Source organism: Microtus oregoni, unplaced genomic scaffold (assembly GCF_018167655.1).
Source record: "Microtus oregoni isolate MIOR12 unplaced genomic scaffold, Mior012 000094F_ref0000399, whole genome shotgun sequence".
Taxonomy (NCBI): Eukaryota; Metazoa; Chordata; class Mammalia; order Rodentia; family Cricetidae; genus Microtus; species Microtus oregoni.
Genome location: NW_024544707.1, coordinates 638,823 through 659,037, shown reverse-complemented (window position 1 = coordinate 659,037; position 20,215 = coordinate 638,823). Strand labels below are relative to the sequence as shown.

General features: G+C 39.4%; 1 protein-coding gene across 2 annotated transcripts in view; it reads right to left on the bottom strand.

Annotated features, from left to right (window-relative positions):
* The window catches only part of LOC121442694 (E3 ubiquitin-protein ligase RAD18-like), an 87,104-nt gene that overhangs the window by 40,291 nt on the left and 26,598 nt on the right, over positions 1 to 20,215 (bottom strand). For both annotated transcript variants that reach the window (XM_041644303.1, XM_041644304.1), the window contains exons 7-9: positions 17,173 to 17,357; positions 13,101 to 13,177; positions 5,987 to 6,047 (exon numbers count right to left, since the gene is read on the bottom strand). In XM_041644303.1, the coding sequence (XP_041500237.1) occupies positions 5,987 to 6,047; positions 13,101 to 13,177; positions 17,173 to 17,357 (323 nt within the window). The remainder of the gene's footprint in view (positions 1 to 5,986; positions 6,048 to 13,100; positions 13,178 to 17,172; positions 17,358 to 20,215) is intronic.

Genomic DNA, 20,215 nt, shown 5'->3' with positions numbered 1-20,215 from the left:
GCAGACATACATGCAGGCAAAACATGCAGACACATAAAATAACTGACCCTTAAAAAAAATTAAGTGGTTTGACTAGTTATGGGAGCTGATGAATAAGTTCATGTCTACCAACTCAAAATGACTGTAGCTCATTTTCTACTCTTCATTCAAACCCCATCACAGCCTCTTTATGGACCCTCTTTGTAGACAAAAAAATGTATGAATTTATTTGAAGAGAAATTATCTTCTTCCAAGCACCACAACTCCTTGTCTGTGTACACATGCTTATCTTCCAGTCATTATCATGAAACTGCTTGTGTTAGAACTAAAGGCCAACCTCTAGCTTATACTCTAGACTTCATCACAGAAACCTCATATATAGAATCTTTTTAAAACCATTTGTCTTAGTTAGGGTTTCTATTGCTGTGAAGAGACACAATATCCACGACAACTCTTATAAAGAAAAACATTTAATTGGGTGGCTTACAGTTGAGTCCATTATCATCATGGTGGAACATAGTGGTGAGCAGGTAGACATGGTGCTGGAGAGGTTCCTGAGAGTTCAACATCTTGCACAGGCAACAGGAAGTGGTATAAGACACTGGGAGTGACTTAAGCATATATGAGACCTCAAAGTCCACATCCACAGTGACACATTTCCTCCAACAAGGCAATACCTACTCTGTAGTAGGAGGAGCAGGCTGCGTCCCGCTACCTGGCTAGCTTAGCCCCCAAAATAATCACGTGGAAATTGAATTAATTAAATTACTGCCTGGCCATTAGCTCTAGCCTCTTATTGGCTAACTCTCACATCTTGATTAACCCATTTCTATTAAATCTGTGTATCACCACATGATTGTGGCTTACCGGCAAGAGTCTAACCTACATCCGTCTCAGGTAGGAGATTCATGGTGTCAGTCTGTCTCTGCTTTCTTCCTCCCAAAATTCTGTTCTGTCTTCCCCGCCTACCTGAGTCTGCCCTATCAAAAGGCCAAGACAGTTTCTTTATTCAACCAATGAAAGCAATACAAATACAGAAGGACCTCCTACACCACTACTCCAACAAAGACATACCTGCTAATAGTGTCACTCACTTTGGGGGGCATTATAGTGCAAATTCTAATCGGGAAGGGGAAGAAGAAAGGAATGAGGAGGAGGAGGAGGAGGAGGAGGAGGAGGAGGAGGAGGAGGAGGACCTGAAAGCTTCACACAATGGCCTAGCTGCACCTCCTTTCAGAGTCACCCCTGACATATGCCTGGCCTCAGTGACTTTCCTTAGGACTCCTTGACTTTAAAGTCAGAATCACATAGCTGAAGGTGACAAGTTCTGCTGCTTGCTAAGGCTGGAACATGGTCCCCTCATTCAATTACAAATTTACCAGCTTTCTGCTTTTGATGGTTACCTTCACTGCCTAATCTCAGCTCTTCTGGAACTTGCTCTGTAGACCAGGCTGGCTTCAAACTCGGAGATTACCAGTCTCTGCCTCTGGAGTGATGGGATTAAAGGCTTCAAGCTTTTCCTTAATTCCTTTTCACAGATTGGAAATTTAGCTGAGTGGGATCTTTTCCTAAGGTCACCACTCCCTTTATTCCAATTCTTAATCTGTTTATCTCCTTGAACACAGGAATTATCTCTACTCCATTTCCTGATACTCCTTTTTCTCCTCAAATTTAACATTTTGTAATTTACCCTTCTCAGTTTGTTCCTTTTTACTATAGAACTTTAGAGTTACCACTAATAACCATACAACAGAGTCTATATTAGGCTGTTTTAAGATTTTCTCTGTCAACGAAATTATCCAAAACTCTTCACTTCAGCCAGTACAAGCAGTAGGGATAAATCCTGGTGTCACTTCCAGTGGCCCTGCAGTCTGCCCCAGCCATACAGTTGTCATCCACATTCAGAGGGTCTAGTTTGGTCCTATGCTGCTTCCTTCCCTGTCTGGCTCCCATTAGCTCAGGCAAACTGTTCCAGTGGGTATCCCCATCACCGTCTTGACCTCTTTGCTCATATTCTCACTTCTCCCACTCTTCAACTGGACTTTGGGAGGTCAGTTCAGTGGTCCGATGCAGGTCTCTGTTTCCATCTGAATGAAAGTTCTATGGTGATATTTAAGCTATTCATCAGTCTGACTACAGGGCAAAGCCAGTTCGGGCCCCCTCTCCTCTATTGCTTAGGTTCTTAGCTGGGGTCATCCTTCTAGATTCCTGGTAATTTCTCTAGTGCCAGGTTTCTTGCTAGCCCCATAATGGCTCCCTCAACCAAAATATCTCTTTCCTTGCTCTCATCTCTGTCCTTTCTCCATCTCAACTCCCTCCACTTCTCCCCCCACCATCTTCCCCTTCCACCCTCGCTTCTCCCTCCACCCCCATGTCCCCAATTTTGTCAGGAAATATTGTCTATTTCCCCTTTCCAGATGGATCTATGTATGTTTTTTCTTAGAATTCACCTTGTTACTTAGCTTCTCTAGGATCATAAACTATAGGCCAGCACAATTACCTTTTTTTTTCTTTTGGAAGCAGGTACTGGAATGTATATCAGGATAGCCTCAAACATATAATCTCATGCCTCAGCTTCCTGACTGCTACCATACCTGGCTTAGGATATCATTTTTAAGTGAAAGTACAACAAAGTGTGGTCATCAGATTTGAGTTCTGGTACACATAGACTCAAAAGTGAATGACAGGACAGGAATGTAAAGGAAAACAAACAAAAGTATTTTCTGCCAAAGAGAAAATTAAGACTTTTCAGTAAATATTAGAATGTTAGGAAAGTTACATGTGACACTGTGAGCGTGACAGTTTCCTAATTCCTACCTCCTCTGATGACTCAGAACTGTCTGTAACTCCTGTTCCAGGAGATCAGTCCCCCTCTTCTGGCCTCTGCAGGTTGCACATGATGCACGAATATGCATGTGGGCAAAATAGCCATACACTTAAAATAACACAATTAAAATAATACAAAAAGTAAACAAGATATGGAAAAGCATACACAGCATGAAGAGTCTAAATTGTTTATTCCCTGGCTCGGGGGTGATTGATGTGCTCCTAGTTTTATGTCCATTAGACACAAACTAGAGTCATTTGGGAAGAGGGAATCTCAATTGAAAAAATGTTCCCACCAGACTGGCCTGTGGGCTTGTTTGAGGGACATTTTCTTGATTGATGACTAATGTGGAAGGGCCCAGCTCACTGAGGGTGGTGCCACTGCTGGGCTGGTGGTCCTGGGTTGCTTTTAAAAGGCAGACTGAGCAAAACATGAGGAGAAAGTGAGTAACACTCTTCAGTGGCCTCTGCATCAAATCCTGCCTGGAATTCCTGCCCTGACTTTCCTAGACCATAGACTGCAAGTAGTAAGATGATAATAGACTCTTTCTCCCCGGGTTGCTTTTGTTCATGGTATTTAGCACAGCAACAGAAGCCTTAACACAGGCAGGTGATCTGACTTTGCTATTGAGACAATATCTGAGAATTCTTTAGGTTCCATATTTCATGAAGCTTTTCTGCCTGGTCTGATAGTGATGCAAGTCACTCGTCTTCCTGTGTGGACCCCAGAAACTGTTGTGCCTTGTTCTTTCACACAGCCAGGAGTAACCAGCTTCTTTCACAGATCTTTGGAGCTGTCTTCTCTCCACAGTTGCCTTCTCACTGGCACTGTACCACAAATTCTGGCTACCTTGGCTTCCAAGAACTATGATATCTGTCTTAGCTCAGTGGTAGCAACAGGTTCCACATCATAGTATCTGAAAACTGCTATCAGACTGTGGTGCTTTCTATCTTGTTTCCCTCTCAGTCCTGTGCTACCTGTTTGCCAACATCTAAGACAAACCTTAACATATATTTCATCAGATCAATTTTTTTTTTTTGGAGGAGGAAAGTCAATCAAATCCGGTATGCCATCTGTCTAAAAGTAGAACTAGAACTGTATACTTATTTTTACATTTTGGGGACAGACAAAATTTTATATTTTTTGCTACATTTCTGACCTCTCAAGTAGACTAGATTTGAGGAAATCCATGTTCATTACTGTAAGCTGGTGGCTGGAGAGTACACAGACTGTGGTAAGGAAACTATTATTGCTGTTTTGCCAAATGAACATGGTATGACCATTAAAATGCTTTCTAACTATTTATGTTCATGTTTGTCAGTTTGGAGAGAGAAGCTACTCTCAGCAGTGGATGGCAGAATCAAAACTGGTTCAAAGTATTGAGAATGACTGTTTAACAAGCAGCTGTAAAGGACATCTGGACCACTGGAAAGCTGTCTTCTCAGCCTTACATAGGGCTGCACTCTTGAACTTACAGCAGCTACAATTATGGGCACAACAGTGTCCCTGTCAATATCCTCCCCTACCACTGAAGATCTATTTGCAATTATGCTTTTCATCAGTTATATAAACAAAGGATAAGGTAAAAGTGCCAGCGCTCCTGTAAATAACCCCTCACCCACACTGCTGTGAACAATCCTAATTAAACTCATTGAGTCATACGCAACAGCTAAGAAGAAAATGAGTAGGTTAATCTGATCAAATACATTACACATGTACTCCACCAGGCACATACAGTAGCCAACTACAGCTACTGGAGGGAGGGGTAGTTTTTTGTCAGCTTGACACAAGCTAAGGGTCCTTTGGAAAGAGGAAACCTCAGTTGAGACAATGCCCCATTAGTTTGTAGGAAGGCCTGTGGAGCATTTTCTTGATTAATGATATGGGAGGACCCAGTCTACTGCAGGCAGTGCCACCCATGGGCAGGTTCTGGGTTATGTAATAAAATAGGCTGAGCAAGCTAGTCAGCAGTATTCCTTCATGGAGTCTGCATCAGTTCCTGCCTCCAGGTTCCTGCACTGACTTCCCTCCATGATAGTATACTTTCCTCCTTGAGTTGCTTTTGGTCATGGTGTTTATCATAGCATAGAAAGCAAACTGGGACTATGTGGGTGTTTCAGTCTCCTTCCCTGCTGCTGAATCTGTCCTTCAAAGTAAGATTGGAAGGAAGAAAGAAAACTTTGCCTGAGCACAATGGAACTAACCAACATTCATTATGTGCTGTTTGCTGGCCCTCAACTAGCGTAGAGGCACACACTTCATACACAGCACTTGGAAGGCGGAGGACAGTTTGGGCTACTGAGCAAGACCTGACTCAATAAAGAAAGGCAGAGAAAGAGAGGAGGAGACTGAGAAGAAGAGGGAGGAGAGAGAGGGGAAGTGTGGAGACAATGAGAAGGAGAGACCGGCAGAACCAAGAGGAATAAGGAATTTCAGTCCTCATTCAGTTTGAGGCTGGAGATGTAACCCTTCCAGGAATACTAGTCTAATGCATGCAAGGCCTTGAATTTCAATCCTCAGTGCTGCAAAAATAAAACAAAATTAAAATTAAAAAATAGAGGAAGTCAGATCTCTGTAGATTCAAAGCCAGCCAGCCAAATCTACATAGAAAGCTCCACAATAGACAGGGCTACACAGAACAATCCTGTCTCAAAATAAATAAATACCAATCAACTAAGTAACTAAGACATAACAACTACCCAGTTAACAAAAACAGTAAGGTGTGGCCTGGAAAGGATACACAAGCAGACCACTTACAGAAAAGGAAATGATAAAGTGTGAGAGAAACTAACAAGAGAAGGAAACCTATTTCTGACACAAACCTCCAAGCCACAGAAATGCTGTACCTCCTTACAGTAGAACTGATACTGCAGGCCTGAGACTCGATACAGTCCTGAGTGCTTCTATGTCTGCCCCATCTTCTCACAGAATGGTTTCTGAGAAATAACTCATGTTTGCCAAGTGCTTGGTGACAATGAACTCAAAACAGAATGTTAGTCACAGATCTTAAGACAGGTGCCACATACAAAAGGCTATCTGAGTAGACATCCACTAAATCCCAGTCTCTGAAGCAACACTAACAAGAATATACCAAACATTAATATCAAACATTTTTTAATTACCTAAGATGTTAAACAGTAACTTAAACTCTTTACAATAAGAACATGTTGCACAACTTACGATATTTACTGTGAATTTCATCTATCTCCTTCTCTGTCTGGTCCTTTGTAAAAACCATGACCTAAAATAATAATTTAAAAAAATCTTCAGAATTACATCAAAATGACAAAAATGGAAATCAATGCACAAGTTTCAAAACTTCAAATGTGGTGCTTAAAACAGAGGAAGCCAATCCGCTTCTGAGTAGCCTGCACATTTCCTCCAACTATCATCAACAACACAGTCTTACTCATCACTTCTCCCTCATCAGCAGGTTTTTATTTTTGTTAAAAAAGGAACTTTTTCCTCAAACCAAGTAACATCCAAGACGGAAATCTCACCATGATTAAATACGTTTTTTAAACAATATTATAGTGAAATCTGAGAGGTTGTATATGCCCTGGTGTGTGCGCATGTGTGTATGTGCAAGTGTGGATGGATGAGCATGCTCGTGCACATATGAAGACCCTCTGCCTTATTTTCTTGAGACAGGGACAGGGCTTCTCACTGAACCTGGAGCAAAGCTGGTGAGTAGTCCTAGCAGTCTCCTGTCCCCACTCCCCACAGCAATGGAGTTAGAGAACATGCAGCCATGCTTGACTTTTTACATGAGTGCTGGAGATTTGAACTCAAGTTCTCAGGCTTATACACCAAGTGATCTTTCCTGCCAAGCCATCTACAGCTTCAGATGTTTATTTATTTGACAAATGTTCATGTTATAAATGAGTAGTTTGGCAGTAGCTGTGGATTTTAGGCCAAGGTGGGATTCATTTGTAGAGAAATTTTAAGTTTTGGTTCTTCCCATAAATAAAAATATCCCAATAAAATGTGTAAAGTATCTATATCCAACTCCAAATAGTTGAGGAAAAAAATACCCCAAATCAAAACACATAAGCCTGTATCTAGAAGAGAAATGGAGGAAAATCATGTCAGGTAATAAATCTTTGATAGTAAAGAATAGTACCCTTCCTTCCACCTTTCTGCATATATAAGGTTTCTCAAATGAAATATTGTGGATAAATATTTGGTAGAGAAAGAGAGCCAGAACAAAGGAAGGGGAGAATATGAACAAAGTACAATGATATGAATGTATGAAACACCATAAAGAAATCCACTGTTTTGTTGTTACTAAAAACACTAGTTAAAAATTAAGATATATTAAGAAAACAAAGTCAAATTTTAAGCAAGTCTGATTTTTTAGTTGTACATGTCATTTCCTCTTTCTGCTTTGAAAACTTGCATGAATCTCCTTTCTAATTCTTTTTTTTTTAAATATTTATTTATTTATTATGTATACAATATTCTGTCTGTGTGTATGCCTTCAGGCCAGAAGAGGGTACCAGACTCCATTACAGATGGTTGTGAGCCACCATGTGGTTGCTGGGAATTGAACTCAGGACCTTTGGAAGAGTAGGCAATGCTCTTAACCTCTGAGCCATCTCTCCAGCCCTCCTTTCTAATTCTTGAAGTATAGTTCATCAATTAAAGTGTGGTTCTGTATTAAGAATATTACATTAGATACATAAAACCCAGGATAGCTAAAACAATTCTGAGTTATAAAAGAACTGATGGAGGTATCACCACCTCAGGTTTCAAATTGTATTATTATAGAGCTACAATCATTTAAAAAACATGGTATTGACATAAGAAGGCATACTGATCAACAGAATAGACCTGAAGACCCAGACATAATTCCACACACCTACAGACACCTAATTTTTGACAAAGAAACTAAAAATACACATTGAAGGAAAGACAGTATCTCCAACAAACAGTGCTGGTTAAACTGGACAGCTGCATGTAGAAGAATAAAAATAGATCCATAGGGGGGCTGGAAAGGTGGCTCAGAGGTTAAGAGCATTCCCTGCTCTTCCAAAGGTCCTGAGTTCAATTCTCAGCAACCACATGGTGGCTCACAACCATCTGTAATGGGGTCTGGTGCCCTCTTCTGGCTTGCAGGCATACACACAGACAGAATATTGTATACATAATGAATAAATAAATATTTTAAAAAAATAGATCCATAGCCATCACTCTGTACAAAATTCAACTCAAAATGGATCAAGGACCTCAATATGAGACTAGATACACTGTATCTTAAAGAAGACAACGTAGTAAATAGGCTTGAATTCACTGGCACAAGAAGAGAATTTCTAAACAGGACATCAACAACAGGCAGTAATAAGTGGAACCTCAGAAAGCTAAAAGCTTCTGTATAGCAAAAGACACCATCATTCGAGCGAAGTGTCAGCATACAGAATAGGAAATCTGATAAAGGGTTAGTTATCTAGAATATATACATAAAGAACTAAAAAAAAATCTGCACATAAAACAAATGGGTTAACCCAATTTAAAAATGGGGTGCAGAATTAGTTTTCAAAAGATGAAACACAAATGGCTGAGAAACACTTTTAAAATGTTCATCCTTAGCCATCAAGGAAATTAAAACTATTTTGACACTGTCTCACCCCAGTCAGAATGACCCAAAACAGTAAAAACAAATAATAATACTTGCTAGTGAAGATGCGGGGAAAGGGAACACTTATTCACTGCTGGTAGGAGTGCAAACTGGTACAGTCACTATAGAAATCAGTGTGGAAGATCCTCAAAAAGCTGAAAATCAATTTACCAGATTCAGCTGTACCCATCTTGGGTATATATCCAAAAAACTCAACTTTCTACTACAGAGTACTTGCTCATCCATGTTAATTGGGACTCTAGTCATAATAGCCATAAATTGCAGATAGCATAGATCTCCATCAATTGAGAAATGGGATTATTCATCTACTAAGATAACTAAAATAATGAAATTTGCAGGTAAATAGATGGAGCTAGAATCAATCATCCTGAGCGAGGTAACCTAGATCTAAAAAAAAAAAATATTTCATGTTTCCTTTTGTATATGGATGTCAGTTTAAGACATGTGTATGTCAACTTGAATAATCTCAGAGGTTAGCTAATAAGGGATCAGGTATAATGTTCCAAGGAAAAGGAAATAGAATACAGTATTATAAAGGGATAAAGGAGAAATTAGGAAATAGGAAGGGGAATGGAAGGGCAGAATAAAAGAGGGACACCTCAAGTATGATTAATAAAAGCTCAGAAACTGATATAGGTTTCAACCTGAAGATCCAAAAAGCAAAGCAGCCAGCCATTGGCTCTTACCTCAACCTCAAGTCTGAAAATGGCAATCCTGCCTCCAGGAATCTCAGAATGAGACTGTGTCTGTGAGCTGTCTCTTCCCGTCTTATTATCCTCTCTAGTTCTGGGATTAAAGGCATGTACCACTACCACCTGGTTTCTATGGCAAACTAGTGTGTCTACTGGGATTAAAGGTGTGTGTTGATACTGCCTAGTCTATAAGGCTTGCCAGTGGTGCTGTTTTCTCTCAGATCTTCAGGCAAGCTTTAGTTATTAAAATACAATTGAAATGCGACTACAGATACCTAACACTAAAGGCTCTCTGAAAAGCCATATGGAAATCTACTACTATAGAAGCTTCCTAAAATATATACATATATGAAAGAAATTTAAATGGAATCAATGCACCAATTAGACATCTTATGTCACCAAGTAAAACCTCCAGTGACAAAAATAGGTTATATCTTGTTGAATCGTGACCAAAAAATATCCCATAGACACCTCCAAATACAAGCTATTATCAAGGTTATTGGTTATTCTCTATAACCTGATAGTAAGGCCCTATTATTGATGTCATCAAACATGGGGAAACTGAGCTGGTACCCAACTAGAAGCTTTACCTGATGTGGGAGAGTCTTCTGTTTTGTGTTGATTTCATTGGTTAATAAAGAGACTGCCTTGGCCCTTTAATAGGACAGAAAATTAGGTAGCCGGAGTAGACAGAACAGAATACTGGGAGAAAGAAGCCGAGTCAGGAAGTTCACCATGATTCTCCTCTCCGAGACAGAAGCACTTAAGCTCTTTCCTGGTAAGCCACCTCGTGGTGTTACACAGATTATTAGAAATGGGTTAATTGAGATGTGAGAGTTAGCCAATAAGAGGCTGGAACTAATGAGCCAGGCAGTGTTTAAAAGAATACAGTTTCTGTGTAATTATTTCGGGTAAAGCTAGCCGTGTGGAGCTGGGCGGGAACGCAGCCCACCACCCCACACAACATTTACCCCTACTGACTAGTGTTCATGGTACTGGAAAATATTCTTGCATACTACCAGAGGAGAAAAGTAATTATTAGTATCACTCAGCTACAACAGACACCTGCCTTCAAGATATTCTGGCACAATGTTACAGGAATAACCAACTATTCTTATTTTATTGGATTTAAGGCCCATTCCATGAGCTGGAATCCATACCTGTGTCAGGTCAAAAACTAGCCATGGGCATAAAGGAAAACCTACTATTATTCTGTTAACAGAACAAAGCAGTAAAATGATTCCTACTGACATACTGCTATACCCATATATTAGAGCATTATTCAATTTTCATCAGAAAAGTTTCTTGTAGTAGACGGTAATTAACAAAGAGATTCACAACTGGACAATGTTCAGAGAATGAGAGACTGTGGAACACTCAGCCCTAAATGGGACATTTTTATCAAACTCCTCCCCTCAAAGTTCAAGGATCTATATGGGAGAAGTGGAAAGATTTTCAGAGCCAGAGGCAATAGATGACTCCAAGGAAACAGTGTCTTCCAGACACAACAGGACAGATGCACATATGAATTCAGAGACTGGGACAGCAGGTACAAGACCTGCACAAGTTCAAACCAGACAAAATTCCCAGCACTGAGAAGGGGAAGTGAACACAAAGGCCTACACCTAACCAAGAAGCTATTAGTAATTGAAACCTGCTGGCAAAGGGAATATCAGGTTTCTTTAATGGAGTGTCGCTGGGTATATCAACCACATTCCAGGGCAGGTCTCATGCCCAGTAGTTGGCCAACACAAAATGGACTCTATGTTTTTTGGGTTTTTTTTTTTTTTTGGTGCACTTTATTTTGCGAATTTTTGCTTTATTCTATTTCTTTTAGTTTTTTCTGATTTTTGTTGTGCTTCTTGGCTTTTTTGTTGTTATTAAAGGAAGGAAAAGAACATGAAGTTGAGTGGGTTAAAAAGTAAGGAGGAGCTGGGGTAAGAAAAAGTATGTGATCAATATATTCTATGAGAAAACATTTTTAAAATAAAAACTTTAAAAAAGAGTATTACATTAGCTGAGAGTGCTGTTGCGCATACCTTTGATCCTAGTACTTGGGAATCAGAGGCAGATAGATAGGTCTCTGTGAGTTTTGAGGTCAGCCTGTTCTATACAGTGAGTTTCAGGCCAGCTACAAAGTGAGACCTTATCTCAAAATATGTATATATATGAAGTAGAAAGGAGAAAGAAAGAGGAAGAAGAGGAGAAAAAGGAGAAAAATGATTACATTGATGGTGCTGAAACGATAGCTTAAAAGTCAGAAGCATTTGACACTCTTTTAGAAAACCTAAGCTGCTATGGGACAATGGTCTTTTATCCTGTCACCTGTATTATTTTTAATAAAACGCTGATTGGCCAGTAGCCAGGCAAGAACTATAGGCAGGGTGACCAGGCAGGAAGTAGAGGCAGAGCAACAAGAACAGGAAAATTCTGGGAAGAGTAAAGACTCAGTCTGCAGTCCTCACCCAGACACAAAAGAAGCCAGACACAGAGTAAGCAAGATGGAAATGCCTCGCCAAAAAAGGTACCAAGCCACGTGACTAACACAGACAAGTATTATGGGCTAATATAAGTTATAAGAGTTAATGAGAAGCCTGAGCTACTAGGCCAAACAGTTTATAATTAATATAAACCTCTGTGTATTTATTTGGAACTGAATTATGGTAAGACCAGGTAGGACAGAAACCTCTGTCAACACTAAGCTTCGTTCTCAGCACCCTTAACAGTCAACTCACAAGTGCCTCTAACTTCAATTCCTGGAGATCCAACACTCTAGTCTGTCCTCCACAGGAAGACAGGCATACACACATACACACACATACACACACACACACACACACACACACACACGGTATATATACACATAAATAAAAATACAATCTTAAAAAAGAATATTACATTAAAATTTCCTAGGTGGTAGGCACTTGTGTTAAAGCAATATAGTTGCCTATTTTCCTTAAATTAGATTATTAAAAATTGGCCCGGGGCTGGAGAGATGGCTCAGAGGATAAGAGTACTGACTGCTCTCCCAGAGGTCCTGAGTTCAATTCCCAGCATCCACATGGTGGCTCACAACCATCTGTAATGAGATCTGGTGTCCTCTTCTGGCCCACAGGGATACATGCAGGCAAAATATTGTATATATAATAAATAAATAAATAAATAAATAAATAAATAAATCTTTAAAAAAAAATTGGCCCATGACTTATAGAAGCTTGGAAAGGAGAACTATAAAAGATATGTAGCTGCTGAATGTGAATTCTGGTCCTATTGTTTCTCCTAAGAGCTACAAAAGTCATCAGAAAAAGCAGAGTAAACCCAGAACTCATTCTTAACAGTTATGAAGAGTATACACAGCTGTTTATCAAAAGATTAAAAACCTTAGAATATTCTCATTTTTCTTTTTGTTTTTTTGTTTTGTTTATCAACCAGGTTTCTCTATGTAATACCTCAGACTGTCCTAGAACTCACATAGATCCACCTGCTTTTGCCTCCTGTGTGCTAGGATTAATGGCGTGTTTCATCACCTACCAGCTTCCTATTTTTCTTTAGTTGTTTCTTTTTTTCAAATGTGTCCTAGTGACATACTCATTTTCCTGGCTAATACTTCACATGCTGGTTCAGTGTTCAGCCCATGGCTGCTCGAACCCAGGCACCTGGGCAGAACACCACAGTGGCAGGAGTAAGTGGTGGAGGAGCAAGCATCTTTACTCATGGCAGACAAAAACTGAGCCATGAGGACTTTGTCTAGGTGACTCCAGCTGTACTTTATGTTGTAAGTTTGTTAAACACAAATGCTATCTAAAAACATGAGCTGTAAAGAAATCTTAATTCTCTAAATAGCAATGTGTTCCAGTACATTTTCTACCAAAAAATTTACAAAGGCTGGCTTTTAATTTGAAAAGTACAATTCAACAATTCCTTCCTGCACAACTACACAGACACTGAAACAGATTCAACATACATTTTCATTGAGTTTACTTGCTTCAAGGCGCATCCTGGTCTTCTCCATGTTTTCAATTTCTTGGACTATTTCAGCAGCTATTAAAATAAGAACAAGAAAAAAATCCACTTACTCTATGTCTATGTGAGGTTTTAACAACAGAGAAAGACAGGTGTATATAAATGCACATTCCTATCTTCTTTTTTCAAATTTCCAAAAAAAAGTGTGGTGGTTTGAAAAAGAATGGCCTCCACTGACTCATAAATTTGAATGCTAAGGTCCCCAGTTAGTGGAAATGTTTGGGAAGGATTAGGAGGTGTGGCCTTGTTGGAGGAGGTGTGTCACTGGGGGCTGGGTTTTCACAAAGGCCCAGTTGGGCCCAATCCCCCTCTCTCTCTCTCTCTCTCTCTCTCTCTCTCTCTCTCTCTCTCTCTGCCTGAAACTTGCACATGAGATGTGAGCTCTCAGCTACTACACCAGTGCCATGCCTGCCCATCTGCCACCCCCCCATCCCCACCATAATGGTCATGGTTGCTTTGCTCTCAGTGTTTCATCACAACAATACAACAGTAATTAAAACAGTAAATCTAGCAACATTTCAAAGTAAAACATTAAAAAAAGAATGTGGAGTTTTAATTTCCAACTCTTTTACATATCAAAATAAAATGTAAGAAATACTATGCTATTTTTGCCTTCTCTCTTGAATATATAAACAGCAATTCCAAAGAAATATGAGAATTAATTTACACTATGAGCTAAACTAAAACTCCAATATAGTAAATGTATTGAAACTTACCAAGAAGAAAGATCTGCAAATACCAGGGGAAATGTCCTTGCCTCCAAAACAAGTATCCATAGACAGTTTTATTTATTTATTTGGTTTTGTTTGTTTTTTTTTTTGTTTGTTTGTTTGTTTTGGGGGGAGACAGGGTTTCTCAGTGGATTTGGAGCCTGTCCTGGAACTAGCTCTTGTAGACCAGGCTGGCCTCGAACTCACAGCGATCTGCCTGCCTTTGCCTCCCTAGTGCTAGGATTAAAGACATGTGCCACCACCATCCGGCTCCTTAAACAGTTTTATATCACCCATAGTAGGAGACCACACATTAAATGGCTCCCTTTAAACATAAACAGTGCAGATTTTGCAAAAGCTATTTTTCAGTACCAAAAGTCAATCTATTTAAGTGCATGAGGTACATAATAAGAACTGACAATCATTTATATTCATTTATATGTAAAAAGATATTAAATCTGTAATTTACTTCAAAATATTCTATGCAGAGGCTTTAAATGGTAGACAAAAAACTAGGATGGCTTGACAATTGGTTACATTGTAGGGTTGACAGTTGGCTGCATTCCATGGGTGAAATGAGAGTACTAGTACTCTCATCAACCGGCTCTTACCCTCCTCATTCAATCTCCCTCTACATCCACCTCAATCTCCCCTTTGTATCAACTTCAAATAATCCTACTAAAGTTTATTTAAATTCAAAGCAACTACTTCACTTAAACAAAATAGTTTCTTTTCCAAGCACTGATATGTATCTGCCTCCTTACTTTTGTAGGGCTGGTTGAAACAATATAAAAAGTATCATCTGTGAATAAGAACTGTTCATCTCCTGTGAGCTAACTGAATCACAGTATAATAGAAAAGCAAAAGCATTTACATTCTATCCCATGCATTAATACAAGTACCATTCAAGACATCTGGCACACTCTACAATAGTAAGAAAATTATACTACGGTGGGCACAAGTTAAGGGTTTAAGTTATTTCCAGAAGTATTTCTGATTCTGTTTAGGGTGTAGAGAACTAACAATACTATCACCCTCACTATAATGACAAGGAAACACTAACAAGCTATCCAACTATAATTTTGCTTGTATCCATCAGAGTTAAAGTCAAACAGCAACTACATGTGCTAAAACCCCAAAACAGGTGGCAAGATTAGGAGCGATCATGACCATCAGGTGACAAAATTAAATGACTGTACATCTGAGTAAGATCATGGTTAAACTTTTTGATAGATTACAAAAGGCCCGGCGTGGCTACCAAGAAAACATAAAAAGGAAACAACAACAAAAACACAACTGAGCTCAGACACAGGAACATCAATGGCAGGCTGTTCCTACAGAATGTCAGCACTCCCATGTTTCTGCTACCTAGCACAATGAGACGGTGGGTCTCGGCTGCACATTCAGCCTCATAAACACTACCATGCCTTCCCCTCATGTCAATCAATCAATGAGACAAAATAAATCTTCCCTCTTTAAGTTGTTTCTTCTCAAGTATTTGGTCACACAGTAAAGGAAAGTAACTAATACCAAAAAAATTATTACAGAACAAGCTGGGCTTGGAGGTGAATGCCTTTAATGCCAGTTCTTGGAAAAAAGAGGCTGGTAGACCTCTGACTTCAAGACAAGCTTGGTTTACAAAGCGAGTTCCAGGATAGCCAAGGCTACACAGAAAAACTCTATCTTGAAAAACAAAACAAACAAAGAAATCAGCACAGAGGGCCTGGAGAGATGCCTTAGTGGTTATGAGCAGTGGTTGCTCTTCCAGAAGACCCAGGCTTGATTCCCAGCACCCACAAGGCACTCACAACCATTTGTAGCTCCAGTTCCAAAAGATTTACCCAATACCCTCCTATGACCTCTATGGACACACATACATAAACACAAATAAGTAAATAAATAAGCAAATATCTAATATCTGAGAGAAAGAGAGAGGGGGGAGAAAGAAAGAAAGAAAGAAAGAAAGAAAGAAAGAAAGAAAACAAGTACAGAAAATGGAGTCACTGTGACAAACGACCATGTGGCTCACTGGCCTTTGGAAGTAACATGCAGAAGGACTGTGCAAGAGTATGAGGCTGCAGGTTAAAGTGCTAGAATCCTTTAAGTGCAGCTTGATAGGCCACTGGTGGGAAAGAAGAAGACCAGGATGCTGAAACGTAGACAACGAAGACTGTATTCAAGAGGTTTCAGAGGGCAACAAGAGCTCTACTAGAACTAGGACAAGAGTTGAGGCCGTTTGTGTAATACTCTAGCAAAGAATCTGACTGCATTCTGCCAGTCTTGACTATGTCAGTAGGGCTGAAGTAAAAAATCATGGATTACTTTGTTTGGTGGAGGAAATCTTACAATAGTACAACATTGGGCTATGGCATGGCTACTGCTCAATGCAGCTATACTAATTCTCAGAAAATAGAACAAAAAAATATAAAAAATGTGCAATTTGAAAAGAAAGGAGCTTGAACCTGGGTAAAGCAGTGGACAGAAATGTAGTGGAGCAGAAAAGAGCTCTAATCACAAAGGCACTGGAACAGGGATGAACTTGTGGCTATTACCAAACTCACTCAGCTCAAGGACACAGAGTAAATAGACAGTAGGCAGATGTATGGAGACAACCATACCTGGGAGGAGGGGATTCTAGGATTTTGACCGTAATCTCAGGAGGCATTTTCACTTCAAAAATTTATCATACCATGCACTTTTCTGTTTTCATATCACTCTTCATTTTTTCAATTCTAAATGATCTTACCTATAAAGAACTCCAAAATGTATGCATGGTCAAGTGAAAACAACATGGAGAATACTGACATTTTTATGAATCAGTACCAACTAAGGATGTCTGTTTATGTATAATAATCATAATGGAAATATCTAAGGAGTTCTAAGTGCTTGCTGAGGTACTGTACTTGATATCTGAATGCATCCTATCATCTCAAAAACATGCAGCATGTAGGATTATAATCCTCAATTTACAGATGAGAAAATTAAAGTACAGAGACACGACTTATTCACAGTCACTCAGCATAAACTAGGAGGACTGTAGGCCTCCATATCGCTCTTTACCACCATGCCACCCTGGAGAGATACTCAAAACACTGGCAATAGTGATTCCTCTGCGAAGGGAACTGGGGCCAGGAAACAGCCTGAGAGGATGATGGCCTTAGCAGTGTTCTCCAGGTAGCTCTCGAAGGGATTCACCTGCATATCTGCTGCCAAAAAGGTACTTATTAAAATTCTTTCTGTGGTTTATAATCTCTGAGCCATACACTTCTTTATCCAAAGATGAGAACAGATGTATTACTTTACCTGATTTAGGATGCAAAGCATCACATTGGGAATTATACATGTGTACAAATTCTTGGTGCCTTTTAATAAGCTGCTGCTTGTTTCCTTGAATGGATAAGCCATACTGTTTCAACTTTTTCTTTAAATCACGATCAGAGAGCAAATTATACACTGTTTTTGGCAGTGGCTTCCTTTTGTGAGCAGAACTAAAATGAAAAAAAAAGAGATCTGAGGATTATTTTGAATTATCAAATATTCTCAATAAAATAGTAATTTGCCTTCACAACACCTGACTGACTACAAAAATAGTTGAGCCATTAAGATAAAAAAAGAAGAATATAGGGAGAAAGTTTAGTCAATGAAGTGCTTGCCTCACAAGCATGAGTTTGACCTCTGGCATCCATATAAAAAGTTGGGGAGGTAAAAACAGCATCCTTAGAGCTTGCTAGTCAGATAGCCTAACCAACCAGCAAGGCCATGTCCTAGTGAAACTCTGTCTCAAAGAACAAGGTAGAATATACTCCTGAGTATGATACCCAGGGTTGAACTCTTCCACACACATGCTAACATACACACATACAGCCTCTACACATGAACATGCTTTACCCACACCCATACTAAGGTAGAAAGATGGGCAAGTGTCAGCATACGCATTCTGAGTAGAGGTTCAGCTCTATGGGCAATTAGGTGTATAATAAACAGTTGTCAAAGCAGTCTTTACTACTGCAATCATTTCAAAATGACAACAGCAAATTAATAAGATCTTAAGAGTAACAGGGTTTAAAATAAAGTTTTTTTTTTAAAAAAAAAAAGCAAAAAATGTTCAAATGCTGATGCTTCCCAAACTTCAAGAACCTCAGAACTGCCAGGAGAGTGTAGTTTAAATGCAACACTTCCTCAGTTACTTTCTCTACAGCACCCATCCACATGATGCAGACCTAAAGTGGAAGCTGAAAATCTTTACTTTCCAGTTTCCTAAGGTAAATCTGATGTGGTGGTCCAAAGGTCATACTGAGAGCACTATTACAGTCAAGTAGAGATACAACTGTTCTACTCACACAATGACCATTTTCTAGCTAAATTATCTCTTTTATGCTCTGTTAGTAAAGCCTGGAAAGCCAGAAATAACTACTTATTTATAAAAGGACCTGAAAACTTCCACAGAGTATATTTTTCCAAATTGTTCTTATAATGGCATTCAATTAGGCCCTACCAGATTGATGACATTATGGTAAAATAAAATCACAGCAGGTAGGATCAACTGAATCATTCTGCTGTGTTTATGGCAAGCACAAAAGGAGGAGCAATTCATTAAGTCTCTAACTAAAACATTTATTTGATCAAAGACAGACAATAACAACTATAAAATTCTAATAAAGATGTGAAGTGTCCACTGGCATTCACAATGAAAGCAACATCAGACATCAACCATCTCTGTCAAGAAGTGAAAGTATGGGAGCTGGAGAGATGGCTCAGCGGTTAAGAGCACTGACTGGCTGCTCTTCTGGAGGACCCAGGTTGAATCCCCAGCATCTACATGGCAGCTCACACCTGTCTGTAACTCCAACTCCAGGGCTTCTCTAACACCCTCACACAGACAAACATGCTGGAGAATACCAATTATCATAAAATAAAAATAAAATAAAGAAAATAATTTGAGACTATGAAGTCAGAGAAGCATTACCCCAAGCATGGAATGATACTGATCTTTCCTATGCTGACTCGGTGAAGTGGAATCACACACGTCAGAAGTCTCAGAACTAGACAGCTATAGAAAGAGTTCTGCTCTAAACCATCAGACAGTTCTACATAGGGTGGTAAAAGGGTTACCAGCCACACCCAGAAATTGACCTTTTAGGGTTGTAAAAAGAGACCTTAAGACACAGAGACTTTTACGTGACCAAACCCCAGGCCAGTATAAAACTAAGAAGATTTAGCTTCATGTTTCCCTAAGTGTGCCTGAATAATGTCGTAAAAAATGACTTGTGAGTACAAAAACAAAAAAATACAACAAACTCCAGCAGGTACCTTGAGTGAGGACCTTCAGTCTACTAAGAGTGACACAGTTCTAAGTTGCACTGGGGACCAACTGGCAGGACTGTCTGAGCAACCAGATTTGGAACACCACTGGACACAGCTAAAGAATTAGAAGAATACAACAGCTACATCTAGAAATAGAACAATCTAAACAAGATCAGATCATTCATCAGTGCCAATTTCTTACTCTTCAGGAAGAAAATACTCAGCTTTTCTACTCCCAACTCTGGAAAAAACAGAAGGAAAAAAAAGCAAGTAATAAGATGCTAATGGCTTAGCAGTCATCCTGGAAGCTACCAGTTTATATTATCCCAAATTCCCCCTAACTTAGCAACATAAACATCTAAATTCTATTCCCATCAACAAACTTGTAGATACAAGAAGGCAATCCTTGTGAGCACAGGACTGCCCAGGCTTGGAGTCAAGTACAGCCTGTGCTGTGAGTTAGCAACACATCACTACCCTTCAACATCAGCCTTTGTAAGATTCAGCAGCAGTCTGTCCCTTGAAACCTGCATTCACTCCAAACTTACACACACAAAAAAAAGTGGCATTTTTTAGTTTTAATAATTAAATCAGTAAGATGGCCCTCTCTTTGGAGAGAATGCTTTTGGGAAAATACTCTTCAAAACAGATGAGACACACACAAGAGCCAACAATTCTCTTCCTCCCGCTTTCCAGGCATCACTAATATCGTCAGCCCCGTTCTCTTTTCCACCTATTCTCTCCAACTTTCCCCAACTTCATTCCCTGTGCTCACCACTATTCTACTTACTGTCAGACAATAGCAGAAAGACCAAGGCCTGTACGCTACTTTTAAAAATAAAATCTTTCCTTGACCTTGCTGCCCATGCCGCTCCCAACTACATTTCTCTATCATCACCCAGACTCAAACACGACATTTCTTCCTTACTGTTTTTACCAGCCAGATTCCTGAAGCCCTACAATTTAACTTCAATAAAAATATCACTCCTTGAACACACATGTGAACTAGTTTTAGATTTGGAGACTTTGATACACAAAGGAT